Below are 19,005 nucleotides of genomic sequence, written 5' to 3'. Positions count from 1 at the left end.
ATGGGGAGGGAGGACAGGCTTCTTGGCTATCGACCCCTCTTCCCTACCTCCCTTTATTTTGCTTTAGTTTTAGTTTGTCTTTTCTTTAGTTAGTCTTTTGAATAGTAAGAGCATATCTTTCGTGAGGGAGGGAGTATTTTGTTTCTTCCCTCTTTTATTTTTTTCTCTGTTTTTGGTCTCTCCCTCTCCTATCGAAGGGCAATATTTTCTCTTCCCCATTTGTCGAGTGATTTCTAGTTTGTGTTGGTTTGTTAGATTGCAGATATGTGCTAAATGGTGCTAAATGATAAGGGAAGAGGTTTGATTTGCTTGTGGATGGTCCACGCATGTTCTCAGAGGTCTCTTTGCTGGCTGATGTCTCATAAGACAAGGTGCTTGCCATCGATTCTGCAAGGACTATAGGAGATTGAGAAACCAGTAACTATGCCATGCCTCTCCTAGCTTATGTAGCCAAGGCTTCTGTACTAGTATTGATTATTGCACTTTTCACCCTGCATTTTTAAGATCGAAGGCGATGTGTCATATAGACCTTCGGCTGTGGCGAGAAGTTGTATTTAGTTTGAGCCTTCCTTGTGTTTAAAGAGGTTGTGCTTTCTTCTTTGCATCTTTTGCAATTTCGCCTACAGTTGGTTTTCTTGGCCAACACTGGCAAAGTAGTCCTGAAGCCATGGCTACAAGAATTTAAGATATAGGTTGTGGGCATATTTGGGCTTGTAATGAATTTGGGTTTGAAGTAGTGTGGTTTTTCTTTTGGGCTAGCCTTATATTTTCTTCAATTAAATATATCTTTCTCGTTAAGAAAAAAAACTTACCCTTAAAAATTAATTATTTCATTCATCGTTTTCATTAATTTAACTGTTTGTAAAAAATTTACGAGTTAAACAATAATAGTTTGTGGATCAAAGTTAAAATCCATCAGCCGATTTGACCCGTGCCGGTCCAAACCGGTATTTTATTTTTTGTCTGCTACCGATATCAAACCACCGCCATAGCGCCGCTCTCTTTCACTCTTCCTTTCTTTTAGGGCAGTCACCTGAACCCTAACACTCTTTTCTGGGTATTGAATCCAAATCCCCATATCTCTTTTCATCGGAAAAAATGGTTTTCGTTAAATCTCCAAACAATAAGACCCTCTTTCTCCACGTCAACCCCAACATCACCACCCTTTCCGCCCTCAAAAACCACATCCACTCCCAATCCCAAATTCCCATCTCTCGCCAACTATTTTTATTGCCTTCATTTAGTCCCGTTTATAATCCAAACGGCCTTCAAAATTCCGATGAAATTCTCCTCTCCCAGCTGGGTATCACCCCCTATTCCACCCTGACCCTGTATATACCTTTCCTTGGTGGCACCCAACCTCCTGCTCCGCCTAAGCCCCGCCTTGATTTCCTAAATTCTAAGCCTCCCCCCAACTATGTCGCTGGTCTTGGGCGTGGTGCCACGGGCTTCACCACCCGGTCTGATATTGGTCCAGCTCGTGCTGCTCCTGATCTTCCTGACCGATCTGCTACCACCATTGGAGGAGCATCCAGTGCCGCGTCTGGGATCGGCCGTGGCCGGGGAAAAGGCGGCGAAGAAGAAGAGGATGATGAGGGGGATGATAAGGGTTACGACGAGAACCAGAAATTCGATGAGTTTGAAGGGAACGACGTCGGGCTGTTTGCTTCGGCGGAATATGACGAGGACGACAAGGAAGCAGATGCGGTATGGGAGGCAATTGATAAGAGGATGGATTCGCGGCGAAAGGACAGGAGGGAGGCGAGATTGAAGCAGGAGATCGAGAAGTACCGAGCTTCAAATCCGAAGATCACTGAGCAATTCGCGGATTTGAAGAGGAAATTGTACACGTTATCCGCCCAAGAATGGGAGAGCATACCAGACATTGGTGATTACTCGTTGAGAAACAAGAAGAGGAGATTTGAGAGCTTCGTACCAGTACCCGATACCCTTCTCGAGAAGGCGAGGCAAGAGCAGGAGCATGTTACTGCTTTGGACCCCAAGAGCAGAGCTGCTGGTGGGACTGAAACGCCATGGTCGCAGACTCCAGTCACTGACCTGACTGCTGTTGGTGAAGGGAGAGGCACTGTGTTGTCATTGAAGTTAGATAGGTTATCCGATTCTGTTTCAGGGCTCACTGTGGTGGATCCTAAAGGCTATTTGACGGATTTGAAGAGTATGAAGATTACAAGTGATGCAGAGATTTCGGATATTAAGAAGGCGAGGTTGTTGTTGAAGAGTGTTACTCAGACTAACCCAAAACACCCGCCTGGTTGGATTGCTGCTGCAAGGTTGGAAGAGGTGGCCGGGAAGATTCAGGCAGCAAGGCAGTTGATACAAAGGGGCTGCGAGGAATGTCCTAAAAATGAGGATGTTTGGTTAGAGGCATGTAGGCTGGCTAGCCCTGATGAAGCCAAAGCAGTTATAGCTAAGGGAGTGAAGAGTATACCAAATTCTGTTAAGTTGTGGTTGCAGGCTGCAAAACTGGAACACGATGATGTGAATAAAAGTAGGGTTTTGAGGAAGGGTTTAGAGCATATTCCCGATTCAGTTAGGTTGTGGAAATCTGTTGTGGAGTTGTCTAATGAGGAGAATGCTAGAACATTACTTCACAGAGCAGTGGAATGTTGTCCTTTGCACGTCGAATTGTGGTTGGCGTTGGCAAGATTGGAGACATATGATAATGCGAAGAAGGTGTTGAACAGGGCCAGGGAAAAGTTGGCCAAGGAGCCTGCTATATGGATAACTGCTGCCAAGTTGGAGGAGGCAAACGGTAATACATCAATGGTGGGAAAGATTATAGAGAGAGGTATCAGAGCTTTACAGAGAGAAGGGTTAGTGATTGATAGGGAGGCATGGATGAAGGAGGCTGAGGCAGCGGAAAGGGCAGGCTCTGTGGTGACTTGTCAAGCAATTATTAAGAACACAATTGGAATTGGAGTGGAGGAAGAGGATAGGAAGAGAACATGGGTGGCAGATGCAGAGGAATGTAAGAAGAGGGGATCTATTGAGACTGCTAGAGCTATTTATGCTCATGCACTAACTGTGTTTTTGACTAAGAAGAGTATTTGGCTTAAAGCTGCACAGCTTGAGAAGAGTCATGGGACTAGGGAGTCGCTTGACGCTTTGTTGCGCAAGGCGGTTACTTATAGGCCACAAGCTGAAGTTCTGTGGCTTATGGGTGCTAAAGAGAAGTGGCTTGCCGGCGATGTGCCTGCTGCAAGGGCTATTCTTCAAGAAGCTTATGCTGCTATACCAAACTCTGAGGAAATTTGGCTTGCAGCGTTTAAGCTTGAATTTGAGAATCATGAACCTGAAAGAGCAAGAATGCTGCTTGCTAAGGCTAGAGAAAGAGGTGGTACAGAAAGAGTGTGGATGAAGTCTGCCATTGTTGAGAGAGAGTTGGGCAATACTGAGGAGGAGAGGAGGTTAGTGGATGAAGGTTTGAAACGCTTCCCTTCATTCTTCAAACTCTGGTTGATGCTTGGGCAGCTTGAGGAACGGCTTGGTCACCTGGAAAAGGCAAAGGAAGTTTATGAGTCAGGTTTGAAGCACTGTCCGAGTTGTATACCCCTTTGGCTTTCTCTTGCTAATCTTGAAGAGAAAATGAATGGGCTGAGTAAAGCACGTGCTGTACTTACCATGGCAAGGAAGAAGAATCCTCAAAACCCTGAGCTCTGGCTTGCTGCTGTCCGTGCTGAATCAAGGCATGGGAATAAGAAGGAAGCTGATATCCTGATGGCAAAGGCTTTGCAGGAGTGTCCTAACAGTGGCATATTGTGGGCAGCATCCATTGAGATGGTTCCCCGTCCACAACGCAAAAGCAAGAGTATGGATGCCCTCAAGAAATGTGATCACGACCCTCATGTTATTTCTGCTGTGGCCAAGCTGTTCTGGCATGATAGGAAGGTTGATAAAGCTAGAACGTGGCTGAACAGGGCAGTTACTCTTGCTCCAGATGTTGGGGATTTCTGGGCTTTATATTACAAATTTGAACTTCAACATGGGACTGAGGAAAATCAGAAGGATGTTTTAAAGAGGTGCATTGCTGCAGAACCAAGGCATGGTGAGAAATGGCAGGCAATTTCAAAGGCTGTGGAGAATGCTCACCAGCAAACTGAAGCCATTCTGAAGAAAGTTGTGGTTGCACTTGGGAAGGAAGAGAATGCCGCTGAAAGACATTAGTTGATTGTAAGCTTGTAGTTGGCTGCTACTGCCCCTGTTTGGTTGCAGGATAGATGATTAGTGGCTTAGCACTCTTAATGCCAATTAGAAATTATATTTGCCATGTACTTCATTGTGAGTTTTCCCTATATAATATTTTACCTATTTACTGTATCTTCAAGGAGGCTGAAAAGGATGTAGAAGTACTTGCATTGAATTTTAGAATCGTGATGATAAGACTATTCTAGGTTTGTTCTAGACTGATATTACCTCTTTTTCAAATCAGTATTCATAAATGCATGCTTATGGACTCTGGGTTATTATGCAGCTCAATGGATTTGGATGTTGGTTTTAGTTGGAACATCAATCTTTCTAATATTTCTTCACAGGATTATCATATCAATCTTTCTATTTTGTCTTCAAAAGATAATGCAACTGCATGCTTATGAATTAGCATATGAATGTTTCGAACCAGCCTGAATGCAATTGCCAGGTGCTTGATTTTGAAGTCATTCAAAACCTCTTCTGGTGAAAGAATGAAAAGTTGAGGAACTGGATTTTCAAATATTGGATGACGAAAATAATGATTCCAGATATTTGCCAAAGCGTCTTGAAAGCTGCAGATTTGTTTGTGCACACATTTTGTTGCTTTAGGAGACGCAATAGTAAAAAGTACCTACCACATTATCTTGTGAAATTCTAGAGCACTAGTTCTAGGCGCGCAAAGGGTGTGTCGCCGTTTACTCTAGCTGTAATTGCCTCTGATACCTGCAGTACGTTCGATGTTTCTGTGCTTAAGGCATAGGTGTTGCTGGTGACTTTATTAGCATTCAGGATCTTCAATAATTGTAGGTACTACTTGGATTTAACATGTAGATTGCCTCTGAACTTAGTGAGACTTGCATTTGTTTTTTCTTGGTGAACAGATTTCTATATTACATCCTCACAGTCTCACTTGTAATATTTTACTGATTTAGCACTTATTTCGAGTCTCATTCCGGGAGATATGGCATATGCAAATTTACAGACCATTTGAGTGCAGAAATTGATGTGCTCAATGTCTCATCTCATTCAAAATATTATTTGCATTTGCAAGAGCAGAAAGCATCCTAGGTCCCTGTGGGTTGTGTGATTATCTTTGGGGCTTCAATTAAGCTAACCCGACTAGCTTCTCGCTCATCTCCCACAGCTTTCGTGCCTTCTCTGTATCACTGGCTTCTTCTGACAGTTGATTTTCAAATGAGGAAGAGTACTTGTTCCAGCTCCAGTAAACTCCTGATTTTGCAAGGGTTGGGTCACGCACAACCTGAATCACAGAAGACACTATTTAGGTTGAATTTGATGCAGAATTATGCATGCAAAAACACAACAAAGTTAATTTTCTGTATATTTGATTTTCTGCGTGCTAGTTCAAATGTTTTGTGATCAGTGGACCTGTGCAAGTCTTTTCCCAGCTTCCTCTTCAGAAACATATCCTTTAGTAATGTACTTTTGGAATGGCGGGAATAGAAGCCTGAACAAGGGAATGTGCTCCCTGAACAACGCTGTTTCTGCAATGCAACCAGGGTAGAGAGAAGCAAAGGTGATTCCTGTCTCCTCATGACAACGCCTGTGGAATTCTTGCATAGTGAGCATGTTACAGACTTTGCTATCTTTGTAGGCTTTGGCACCATCAAATTCTCCACCATCTATCATTGGTGAAGTGTTTATCCCATTCAAACCACCCGCAAGACCTCTCAGATCTCCAAGGTTAGCCTTTGGAGGCACATTACCGGCCAATGTGTTTGTGTTTCCTGCAATCACATACAAGAAACAGCATAATCAGGGTACTTATCTTCTTACTTGGATTTCCTGGAATCATCAAGGTTAGTTCTTAGACATTATAAGGTATCACTAATTAGTTCAGAGTTTCATATAATACTGCAAGTGATTCTTTCTTCAAATAGCATTAATATAATTCTGTGTTTTCTTTGTGGTATAAATTGCCATCCTGCTCCTACTCTCCCAGAAAAAATTTTCCTCCCTAAAACATTCTCTTCCAAGTGTTGGGTTTGGCGAGCCAAGTATACCTGTTATGGAGCCAACAATGATAAGCCGCTTGGAGGAGTAGTCTGATTTCTTCAAATCGTCAAGCAGCAGCCGTGCAAGCAGGAAGTGACCAAGATGGTTAGTCCCAACACTGAGTTCAAACCCTTCAGCGGTGAAGGATGGCTCCTTGGCAGTGGGTAAGTAGACAGCAGCATTGCACACTAGCACATCAAGTGGCATACCTGATCGACGGAAGTTATCTGCAAACTGTCTGACACTATCAAAGGAGGCAAGGTCAAGATGCATGACTGTGTAGTTCTCTTTAGCAATGCCAGCTGATTTAGCTGCCCTCTCAGCCTTCAGGAAGTTCCTACATGCCATAATTACATTCCATTGTCCTGTCTCTGCCAAAGCCTTGGCTGTGGCCAGGCCCAAGCCAGATGAGGCTCCAGTGATAATCACATTACCCTTTCTCAATGTTTTCTTTGCTTCTGGTGCTGCCTCATCGATTGCTGGAGTCGTAGTAGCTGTCTGGGCTTTAATGGCTCCAATAAGTAATTGTAGCTCGCTTCTGCTGCGTTCCTGCAGGTAAAGTGATTCCAATTATGGAGCATCTAGATTGAGGTGTTAGGATTTTGCAAACATCAGTGTTGTGGTCTTATCAGAAACACCTTGGTGGATGGAAAATGGCCCCATTATTTGATTGTTAGATTCTTAAACCTATGTTTTGGATGAACGATAAACCTTTTATAGTTTCTATTAGATTTAACTCTCTTATCTTTTCAGATCTTATCCTGTTCTCTCTGCCACTGGAAATAAAATTACTCTTGGGAATTTCAAGGAACAGTCTTTTTATTGCTTTTTCTGTGATACCATTTACAGAAGCTCGCTGTTGTGCTTTATACTTGCTAGTGTTGAAGTTGTTCATCTAGTCATAAGCAGTTCTTTCAAAAATTACATGATTTTAGGACAAGGTACAAAAGGACTCACCTTGCTCCTTATTACAGAATAGTTGCAGTCAGCCTTGAGGTGGCTTGGAAGTGAAACCGAAACTCCAAAGAAACTTGCCTCCTTAAGAGAAGCATTGGACTTGCCCTGTCAACACAGCAATTGAACTGAACCAGATGATATAATAGATGAACAATAACAAGTATTAGAGGAACAAAAGCATACCCAAAAGGGAAAAAACAATGTATTGAGCACTGACCTCTTTGTAGATGGAGATAGAGGAAGGAAGTATAGAAGCTGATTTGAAAGCCATGAAGCTGTTTAAATTTAATTAGCTGAGCTTTTCTTAGCTTCAGCGGTTTCTTTCCCTTTGAATGCATGTAGCCTGTAAGAGAGATAAGAGACGTTATGGGGTGCTGACAAGATATGCCACATGGGTTTCTGTTGTCCAATCATAACCTGAGCTTCAGATTTTTTTGGGATATAATACATGTCCACATTCACTTGCAATAAAGCCAATTTGGCCATCCAGAAGATTCTACATTCTACAACCCAACATGGGTTGGGCTTTAAAATTCTTGGATCAAATAATAGTGATAAGGTCCCCAAAATCAAAACCAGGCAAATCCAGGATCTCTCTGTTGAATGTGGCTCAACCTGTTTAAATCAAAGGCTCACAAAAAATCAAATTGTTTCCCTCTCATCTTAATTTAAATTAAAATTAAATCGATTCAATTTGATTTAAATTAATACTCACTTCTAATTTTATGTCTAATCAAGCGAAGTCATTGTTTATTGAGATGATAGGACTACTAAATATAATTAACCTCTCCCCACCATGATAGATGTTTTCATTTTAATTACTTTAATAATTTAGTCAATTTGCTTGTTCAATTAAAAAATTGATTTAGTTATAAAAATGATGATGAGATTTATCATTTTTCTAATACTGTTTCATCGTTATCGTGCCGTCGCAAATAAGAAATGTAGATGATCTCATGGGACGGCTGCTGCCACCCCACCACATCCACATTTCTTTATCATCTACTCAATAACCCTACCCTGTCCAAAAGTTTTTAATTCCATAATTAATATGGAAAAAGGTGCTTGATTAAAATAAAATTATTCCTTAATCGGTTGGATGGGGTATTAGATTCCCACTTCAGAAATATCTATGCAGTCAAAGATAAAATGGGTTTTCCTTCTTTTTTTTTTTCAATTTCCTAAATTTGAAAGATTCCCCAAAGTGAATTGTGAATTATGAAACTTATATTTGTATTATATTGTGCAGAATATGCTTATTGTCATTTTGCTTTGAATCCCACTTAGTTTGTAAAGTCTAGGGATGGATCCACTCATGATTTTCTGCGTCCATTGTTTATGTTTAAGCTTACTTTATTTATTTAGTTAGTGAATTAAACTCTTAGAGGAAATCAAAGTATAGAAAAGAGATATTAATCCCAATTTGAGAAAATCAAAATGATTTCATTTCAATGTAAATTGAAATTTTTATAATTTTTTTTAAAGGGAAAAAATTTAATTTTGACTGGAAATTAGAATTAACTGAAAGGGTTTAATCTGATTCAGGTCAATTTCATTTAGTTTAGAGTTCAAACTAGATTGTGGCTATCAGAGGAAATTAAACCAACTTGAGATTCTGAATTCTAAAGCAAGCTGCATGTGAAGAATTTGGATAAGGCTCAAGCAAAACAAGAATTCTTTTGGAAATTCAGGATTAATTATTATGCTTTAAACAATTAATTAGTCACTGAAACCTCCAATTGCAGTCCAAATTAGCTGCTATCAAGGTCTAAATAAGTTGATTACAAGTGAAATACCTCAGGCCAGACAAAGCATTGATACCATTGCTATCAGGCTTACATTAAAAAGTCTCAAGAAGCAGTGAAAAAGGGTGAATAGTGGAATGAGAATGGAACATAATAATGATGGTGATGCAACTTGCTCAATCTAGGATTATGATACTGTTGATGAAAAGAGAGACATAACATAACATAACATTACAAAGGTGAGATCATAACAAACTCCGTCAATGTACAAAGATAACCAATAGATGATTCCACCCTCCAAGCAGAAAAATAAAGCTTCTGATGGGTAGATAGACCAATTGAGAGGGAGATCACAAAACTGTCTCCTACTACGCTGGTCCTGCGCTACTAATTTTACTAACATTGCTGCTTCTATATCCCCAGGATAACATAAACAGCCAAGAAAATAACATAAAAAAAAAAAATAACTTGCTAGAAATGGAAGTTCATGACCTATAAAGCATGGAGCTAAATTTTCAAGGCCTGGTTAATATGCAGCCTTTTGGAGCAGATGCTGTGAAGGAAGAATTTGAAGGAAAAACTTAAAGAGAGAGAGAGAGAGAGAGAGAATTATGAAACTTCTAAATGAAAAAGAGTTGTAAAACAAAGAAAACAGTAAAAGGAAGTGGATTTGAAGCTTTGGACATCCTCATAGGAAAAAGTAATCAAGCTCCAAGGGAAGTCATAGGTTGTTTGTGAAAAATCTGCAACCTGATAAGTGATGGGCTTGAAGATGAAATTCTCCTAAGCATATATGGCAGGGTTAAAGAGTCACAGTTTGGTTTCCTTAAAAAATCTGCAACCAGTGAAAGAATCTGAGTGGGTGGTCCGAAAAACAACTGTAAAGTACCAAACATAGAGAAAGAACAAGAAAGAGAGAGACCACCATGGCATACCACTTCTGGAGATGAGACCAATCAGTCTTGATCCTTCCAAAAGAAGGGCTTCATGGGAAAAGACGAGGAGGAAGAAGAAGAAGAAGCTGAATCCACGTTGTGCTGTTGTCTCTGCAAGTCAGAAGAATCATTAAACTGTTGTTGATTTGGATTGCCAAAAGGAATGTGTGATTGCAATAACAGATTATTAGTGGTGTCCAAATCATCCCACACTGGACTTCCCGGTCCCCATCCTGCTGGAATTGCATTGAACCAAGCTTCTGCCATGTCTCCCCATACCAATTCTTGAGACCCGGAAACGCCTTCTGCTCCACTGCATCCCTCTGCTACAGCCTGAACCTCATCACTCACTGTAGCCCCACTTGAACCCATTCCTGAATCATTGTCAGGATTGTCTCCTTGAGGCTGTTGTGACGGGGCCGGCACTGGAGGTGGTGGTGGCATAATTTCCATGCTTGAAGCCTGCAAGTCAAGGGTTTCTTGAGTTTGTTTTGGTGATGAACTTTGATTGGGAGTTGGCGGAGACGAAACTGTAGAAGTTGGAACAATGGAGATTTCTTTATCCTTATTGAGGAAAAGTTCAGGGAAATTCAGCCTTGCATTCTCTCCTCTCAACTTGAAAGCCTCGCGATCATAAGCCAAGGCAGCTTCTTCAGCTGTGTCAAAGGTGCCTAGCCAAAGGCGAGTCCTATTGCGAGGGAGACGAATCTCGGCTACCCATTTCCCCCAATGCCTTTGCCTCACTCCCCTGTAAAGCTTTGTTGTGTTTATAGGCTGAACCGGTGGCCTAAACAATGGCCTACCATCTGGCCCCAGCCTATTCATCATCATCATCCTTCCTCTTGGACTTAAGTTCAATGCATTACTCCAGTACTGAAACAGCTGTTGCTGCTGCGCCGCCAATGCAGATTCCTCGGCAAAAAATGGCGGATAACCGATGCCTTGCTGCTGGTTTTGAGCAAAAGAAATCATTTGTTGTTGATTTTGTGCCACTTGAGGTGGTGAACGAAAATAATGCAAAGATGGGTTTGTTCTAAACTGGTGAGAGAATTGCATAGGTTGATTACACCCTTCAAAAGAAAAGGGAAATAGAAGTCTTGAACTAGAAGACGAGACAGAAGAAGAAGGTGGATGTAAAGAAAGAGCTGAGGCAAAGCTAGGAGAAACAGAGAAAGAAGGTACGGATTGATGTGCTGAAAATGCAGAGAATTGAATTGGGTCTTGGCGTTCAGGGCTGCGGATCTTCTTGGGAGGTCTTTCTGCCATGGAAGCTTCACCAAAAACTGGCTTCCATTGCTGCCTTTCAGGTAAGCTAAGGTCAGCTTCCTTCTTGCCCCTGTCAAGCTCCCAATCTTGCCTCGTCAATCTCTGAGTTTCATCAACACCCTTCTTGGATTTTCCTGTGTTGTTTTTAGCCGCAGCCATTATGGAAAATATAACTAACCTGCTCGCTCTCTCTAAAGACTATATAAGCAAATGAATGATGGAGAATTTCGAGATGGGTCACCAAGAAAATTGAGATAAGAACAGATAGGAATCAAGCGCAACAAAAAAACAAATGGACAAATAAAACCCAGATCCTAATTTGGTCAAAAGATTCTAAAAATATTTATCAAGACCGAAATCGAGAATCTGGTCTGGAATTTAATAGCCAATCCGACTGAAGTAGAAAAAGAATCGGATACCACAAGTGTCAAATCCCGAGCAGCCCATCTCTTAAAATCACTTGCTAATCAATACTCAGAAATAAAGAGAGCGAGCAGGCGAAGGAAGTTAAAGAAAAACCCAAATGAGGCTGTTGATGAAGATGAAGTATTGCTGCTTGCTACTGCGTAGAGAGGAGAGCCCAAGAGGAGAAAACAGGGGAAAGTTCTTATTTTTTAAGAAGTTCCTGTGAGAAGAGATGAAAGCAGGGGAGGTGGGTTTATAAGCAAGAAAAAGATCTGCAGGAGACTTTTTCTTGGTGGAGATAGTAGAGAATTTGTAGAAGTATGGTGGTTGGTTGGCTTTGCTAGGGTCCCACACGGCACTGTAATTGTCTCTGTCTTTCCAATTTCGTTGCTTCCACTCCAATTTCCCTCTCCTCCCACCGTCTGCTTTTGGTATTTATGATAGAAATGTCTTCTTGATATTAAAATAAATAATTATTTAATATAAATTTCATTTTTTATTAAAATTTTTTAAATATAATTCAAAATTTAATTTAATTTTAAATATATTTTTTAATAAAAATATTTCTTAATTAAATAAAAATTATTTCATATACATAGTGTGAAATTTTTATTTTAATGTTATTTTTATTTAAGTAGATTGCTATTAAAGTTGATATGACTAAAACTATAAACAAAAATATTATATGAGGGCTAATTTAATTTTAATTTATGAAAGAAGAAAGGGCAATAGTACACTACTGCATTCGATAGAAAGAGAGGCTATTGTACATGATGTGAAGTTGTAAATATTATATAGTTTATTTATATTTAAAGAAAAATTAGAGGAATAAATTATTTTTATTTATTATGAGTAGTTAATAATGTATGTAAATTATTTTATAATAATAAAAAATAAAATATCAGTAAATGTAATCCTATATGAAACAGTAAATTATATAAATATTGTGTATTTTTTATTTTTTTTAAAGATTACATGGTTTCTTGATTCGATAAAATAAATTTGACCATAATAAAAATGAAATTCAAAGAATTTAAATAAAAATTTGTATTAAAAATTTATTAAAAATAATTAAGATATACACGTAATTAAAATAATAAATAAATAAAATTTAATGTAAATGTTTAATTTAAAAGCTATAAAACTTACTTTTATATAAAATTAAACTTATAATAATTATACTTTAAAAATGTGTTTGACCTGACTTATAAAAATAAGTTTATAAACAACTAGTACTTATAAGTAATTACGCGTTTAATTAAAATATTTATAAGTAATTGAAAAATCATTATTGTATTTAATAAAAAATAACTTATAAATATATTTATTGTTAAAATGGTTAAAAATGATACTCAATGAGAATTGCGGTGAAATTAAAAAATTAAATGAGTATGACATGATAAAATAATTTATCAAATAACTTATAAATATAGAGTTTATAAGTATCAAAATCAAAAGTTGATCTCTAGTATTAACTTATAAACTAAGATAAAGGCTGTCACACTCTCCACATGAACATTGTATATTAAGAATAAATAATTTTAAAATACTTTTTAGCGAAGTCGAACTCTAATTGATAAGAAAGAAGAACTTCCATCTTTTTTAATTAGAATAATTTTGTTAAATTTTTTTAAAATAATTTTAATGATAAACCTTTCTATGTCAATTTACTACATTCAAATTACAATGATCTTGGAAATACATCTTAATTCAATCAAATAAGGATGGAAGCCTCAACCTTCCTGGCGTTGAAGTAGTACACATGGATATGATAACCCAACTGCTATGCAACATTCAAACATGTGTACAAGTCGACATAAAGATATTTTTCATCAACTGATAAATGTCATGCCATGGTTGCACAGGGAATATGCTTTGTTGGTTTTGTTGCTAATGTTGCCATTTCGAGGATTCAAGGACATTGTTTTATGGTATATATATACACATATAAAATTAGAAATTAATTTCTTTCAATTTAGCAGCTTAATTTATTAAAAAGCAGCTAGAAGATGCGATGTCACTTCACAATAGTTATTAGATATTTTACAATCTACTATAATCTATTGTCCTAGTTATTAATAATAAGATAAACTTGAGAGAGATCTCAAATTTAAGTATATAAATTATAAATATATCATTTAATCTGTAGTCTTACAGCTTGCTATCTGATTTTTATAGTTTTCAAGTTATTGTAGGAATTTAAGAGAGTGATTAGTTTAATTGATTAACAGATAAAATACACTCTCTAACGATAATATATCAGGTCAATATAAAAGAGAGTGTACATTTAAGATTGTTTGAAGAAAAAATTTAATTTTAATGCGTGAGGGTTAATTTAAGGGTTACTGTTTCTCAGTAAATAAAAAAAAAAGAAAAAAAAAAAAAAAAAGGAAGAAGAGTACGTGTGGGGGGGCGTGTGTGGCAAGTTATCAACGATGGAGTGGTCAACTTTCGGTGGAGGGGATTTGATTTCTTCCAATAAACATTACGATTTCTTAGAAAAGTCGGTGATAATCGGCACGTTTCAGTGGTCCACCTTTCTATTTTTTTATTCCTCGCCATAAAGTCTATTGCATAAAACTCTTTAATTAGTCTTCCATATAAGACTATCAACACCACCCCTTGTTTCAAAATTCAATCTTCCTGTAATTTCATCACCTAATCAATAATAATAATAATATTAATAATTATTACATCACATTTTTAATATAATACTAATTAAAATTTAAAATTTACTATTTAATATTAGAAGATGAAAAGATATAAACAACAAAATAGATTTGATTTAATTCAGAATTAAAGTTTTTCACTAATTTTTTGTCGCTGATATAGTTATATATAAATTTTTTGTAAATAAAAATTGTCATAATAAATAATAATAATATTATTATTAATATTAAATTACTAATAATGTTAAAATTAATAAAATATACCTATGTAAGTAGAATTAATTAATACACAAATACAAACAATTGATGAGGACAAGATATGCTAGAAACTTGTATTCTTTATATTACTATTATAAGCACCCATGGGTATCCAATATGTATGATTCTTGAGCAGTAGCTTTTGAGAAACACATGATATGGCAAAGGGCTCAATATATTCCCCTTTAAAATAGAATAAAGTCTTAATAAGGAGGAGAAATATCGAGGCATGCAGAAGCTTAATTAATGACCAAGACAAAATAAAATAAACTTTCCATTGGAGTTGGTAATTAATTACTCAGGTGAGGACATATTGCACCCAATCCAGCATTGCAGCTGCATCAATATCTAAATAAAAAATGAAAAAATAAATAAAAGAGACAAAAAAAATCTAAGTCTTAGAAGACTCTTATAGCCATTCATGATGCAGATGGAGTCTTTTTCTTTGACCTTCCACCATGCAATCATAGAGCTTATGGGACAAATGCATGAATATGTCAAATGGGTTTTGAGAGACCAATTTAGAGCTCTCCTTTTTTGACAATTTTTTCATTTGCTTAAAGCTAAGGAGAGTGTGCCAATGGGAACATCCATGAGTGTGTCACAAATTATTGGCCCTCCTTTCACATATAATTCTATGGCAACATCATTCTACCTTCACAATGAGCTACACATATGCTTTGTATAGATCACTTGAAAACATGATATATAATTTTTTATTAATTAGTTAACTAATTAAGAGGAACTTAATCATAATATTTATTGAAAAAAATTGTATTTATATATATTCAATTTATAATAGATGCATCATTTAAATTTTGGTGGATCTATTTAAAATTATGATTAATTTTTATATAAACTCATCAATTTTTTGTTGATTGAATGTATGAATCAAGTTATATATACTTAAATATAAATAAGAATTTTCGTTCATAATTTCATTAATAAAAAAGAATCCAATTATGAATTGTGATTAACTTTTTATATATGATAGATCTTATAAAATATTAGAGAAGAAAAAGAAGGATGGTTATATGTTATGGAATAAGGTTCAATTTACCCCTATACTTGTTGGGGAGGTTCAATTTAGTCCATTTTTAATTTTTAGTCCAATTTAACCCATAAGTTTTGATTTATGTTCAAACTAGCCCAATTAATAAAAATGTGCAATTATTTAATTATTTTTTTAAATATTAAAAAATTATTTTTATATTGTATATTTAATTAATAAAAATAAAAATATTATTTTTATTATTCAATATTATTAATCAAAATGAAAATATAAAAATTAATTAAAATTAAAAATTATTACTATTCCAATTAATAATATTAAATAATAAAAAAATATTTTTATTTAATTAATTATACAATATAAAAAATAATGTTTTAATATTAAAAAATAATTAAATATTAAATAATTTATTTAAATAAATTATTTGATATATAAACAATTAATTAATTAATTATACAATATAAAAATAATATTTTAATATTAACAAAAGTCATTTTTTAATATTATTTAAACAAAATAATTAAATATTTTAAAAATGATATTAAAATATTATTTTTATATTGTATAATTTGTATAACTAAAATATTAAATAAATTATTTTTATATTATATTTTAATATTAAAAAATGATATGTTTGTTAATTAAGCTAATTTGAGTATAAATCAAAACTTATAAGTTAAATTAGATCAAAAGTTAAAAATGAACTAAATTAAACCTCCTCAATAAGTACAAGGGGCAAATTCAACCTTATTCCTCTGTGTTATCTATCAAACTTTAGGGTATATATATATATATATATATATATATATATATATATATATATTTTATATATAAATGAGGGCAATGCCAAAAAGAAAAGATTATACATGGACCATATGAGCTCCAAGAAACTCAAACAATATCATCAAAATAAGTTTCTGGTTCACTCTGAAAAATGAAATGAACTGCAATTTTTAAACAAAAATTATTTGCTTGTTTAGTAAGGAAATCTAAAACTTATTTTTAATGAGTTGAAAACTAATAATTTAATCTATTACATTTTACTTTTTATAATAATTTAATCTTTATAATTTTAATATTTGTAACAATTTAGTTTCTTGAATTTGGGTTGATTATTTCGATTATTATTGGCTAACGGTGATGACTATTTTATTATCAGAAACATAAATAACTCGGACATTAATTATTTCTCATAAAAAAGGAAATAAAAATATAATTTTTATTATATTTCAAGAATTAAATTATAAAGCATCCTTAAAAGAATAGCAGAGATTATATATGGTATATAAACATTTTTTTTTTTAGGGTCAAACATGCGTGCATGATGACACCCTCTATTGTAAGTAGACTAGAGAACCATGAAATGCATAAATCATCTTTGAAATGGAAAGAAGTAATTAATAAACAAGAGCTTGCATTTCAGGAACTTGCTCTTAGTTTTCAACTAATACTATATACATTGTCTTTATCAATTGTAGAAATTAATGTTTCACATCACATATGGCCATTGTGGAGGAACAACATTCGCTACAAACACATGAACAACACCCACATATATAATGGCATTAATTATCTTTATATATTTGTCCACTGCAAGTCTACAAGCTGTGATCACTTCTAATAATAGTATTAAATTATAGATGTTGCAGTGTTGTCTACGTATCAACTCTCGTAATTAAATCCATAGATGATATATAATGAGAATAAAAGAATCAGGAGAAAAAAAAGTAGGTCATAGTTTTTAATATTTCATTGTTTTCCATATCAGTTTGGATGCTAAATATAAGATTTTGACAAAACTTTTCTCTTTGAATTCATTTTTGAGGTAGAGTTAGATCTGGTATCAAAATCTACCACGCTTTAATGTTGGGCCACCCACAAATACATTTATCTGCAAACTTTATGCTTCAGATGTTCATGACTGTGTGTGGATGTATTGTCCATATTGAAGACTTTGTGTTAAATATAAGATTTTGACAAATTTTCTCTCTTTGAATTAACTTTAGAGGGAGTTAGACCTAATCAATATTCTCTACATTCATCTTTACTTTTAATTGTTAATTATAGTCCTTTTAAATGTTTAAAATATCTTTTCGGATACACAAAATTTTGTTTTGATTGAAAAACACCCTCAACTTTGTTGATGAGAGAGAGAGAGAGAGAGTAGGTCAACTTTTGATATATATATATATATATATATATATATATATATATATATATATATATATATATATATATATATATATATTATTTTATTTTATTTAGACTCTATTCATTATGAATTCAAAATGTAGAATATATAGTAATAGTATTATATATCTCATATTTTGAGTTTATGATGAAATTAAATCTAAGTAGGAGTTTTTTAGATTTTACCAAACATAGATTGATAGGTTAGAGTAGATTCAATTAAACTATATTGATTTAAATCAAAATTGGGTTAATTAAAATTTGTATTGAAACATGACCAAAAGTGGACGATTCAGTTCAAAATCAAACTATTTTTCTCCCTTTTTTAAAAAAGTTTAAAAAATATTTCAACCGCTAGATAAGATGAAAATCAAATCGAAATTAGATCAAAACTAAAATCAAAACCGAACTACATCTAAGGACCCTGGAGGCATCTAATCCCCTGAACCATCAATTCAGGCTCGAAAGTGGCTATTGGAAACCACTAGTTTAGACAACAGAATGGAAGTCAACACCCCATTTTGGCTAAGTGGAAATAAACCTAACCTTCAGATTTTTGGATGTGCATGTCTATTCTCTATTATATATATGCAGCTATTCTACTCAATGAAGACCATAAATGGTGGTCCACACACACACACTTCCTTTTGTAGGAGTTTGAGAGTAGAAGAAACGTTTTGCCGAAAATGGCTTTCTAGTATACACAGTTTCTGCCACCTTTATTTCTTCTTGTGAAGCTAGCATGCACATTAAAGAATTTATTTCAAAAAAAAAAAAAAATTCAAACCTTAATATTTCTCAATCCTTCTAAAAACATCCCAAATATATATAAAAAGAACTTTTTTTCCAAATAGCAAATTGGAACCACAATCCTCAACAGGCTAAATGTTACAGAAATTGTAGACAAGATTTATTTTGTTACAAAGAAGGAAGAAATTGCGGTAAAGAAAGGTTGCATTGAACCAATAATGTAGTGTTATGCTTGCAAATGAGTTAGCAATGGATTGGGCTCTGGTGTTTTGCTTTAATTTGGGTCAAAGTTAGAATTGCAGTCATTGGGCTTCATCCATTGGGCAAATTGATGTGTAAATATAAGCACATATTTGCTGAGAGGGTGAATATTCATACCAGCTTCAACATTAATCATCTAGGTATTTATGGTAATTAAATTCAGCAAAATCATTTCCTGGGTATATTTTGTTTCAAATTCAAATTCATATTCAATTTTTTTAATAGTGAGTTATATAAGTGGTGCTTTTTCTCTTCCTTTTGGTAGATTTGGGTATGCATTGATTAATTTATCTTAGGATTTCACTTCCATTTGATGGGATTCACAGAAAGAA

At 34.9% G+C, this 19,005-nt stretch overlaps 3 protein-coding genes and 1 long non-coding RNA gene across 4 annotated transcripts; 2 read left to right on the top strand and 2 right to left on the bottom strand.

Annotated features, from left to right (window-relative positions):
* Positions 1 to 4,428, top strand: LOC131169296 (protein STABILIZED1-like). The gene has a single exon (XM_058128484.1). It carries the CDS (start codon positions 1,099 to 1,101, stop codon positions 4,183 to 4,185), a length of 3,087 nt encoding a protein of 1,028 aa, XP_057984467.1. The 5' UTR covers positions 1 to 1,098; the 3' UTR covers positions 4,186 to 4,428.
* A 613-nt stretch (positions 4,429 to 5,041) lies between these two features.
* Positions 5,042 to 7,525, bottom strand: LOC131169128 (protochlorophyllide reductase-like). Its single transcript, XM_058128486.1, has 5 exons — positions 7,400 to 7,525; positions 7,183 to 7,287; positions 6,234 to 6,774; positions 5,599 to 5,957; positions 5,042 to 5,470 (listed from the first exon to the last, which is right to left on the bottom strand). Exons 1-5 carry the CDS (start codon positions 7,451 to 7,453, stop codon positions 5,315 to 5,317), a joined length of 1,215 nt encoding a protein of 404 aa, XP_057984469.1. The 5' UTR covers positions 7,454 to 7,525; the 3' UTR covers positions 5,042 to 5,314.
* LOC131169298 (uncharacterized) lies at positions 5,900 to 6,414 on the top strand. Its single transcript, XR_009140408.1, has 2 exons — positions 5,900 to 6,029; positions 6,173 to 6,414. It is a non-coding gene; the product is annotated as an uncharacterized LOC131169298 (long non-coding RNA).
* A 1,600-nt stretch (positions 7,526 to 9,125) lies between the features above and the next one.
* On the bottom strand, positions 9,126 to 11,764 carry LOC131169297 (ethylene-responsive transcription factor ERF053-like). The gene is made up of 2 exons (XM_058128485.1): positions 9,863 to 11,764; positions 9,126 to 9,762 (listed from the first exon to the last, which is right to left on the bottom strand). Exon 1 carries the CDS (start codon positions 11,285 to 11,287, stop codon positions 9,884 to 9,886), a length of 1,404 nt encoding a protein of 467 aa, XP_057984468.1. The 5' UTR covers positions 11,288 to 11,764; the 3' UTR covers positions 9,126 to 9,762; positions 9,863 to 9,883.
* Positions 11,765 to 19,005: the final 7,241 nt, after the last annotated feature.

This window comes from Hevea brasiliensis, chromosome 10, assembly GCF_030052815.1.
Source record: "Hevea brasiliensis isolate MT/VB/25A 57/8 chromosome 10, ASM3005281v1, whole genome shotgun sequence".
Taxonomy (NCBI): Eukaryota; Viridiplantae; Streptophyta; class Magnoliopsida; order Malpighiales; family Euphorbiaceae; genus Hevea; species Hevea brasiliensis.
Note: the sequence above shows the minus strand (reverse complement) of the source record. Positions and strands in the feature narration are given on the sequence as shown.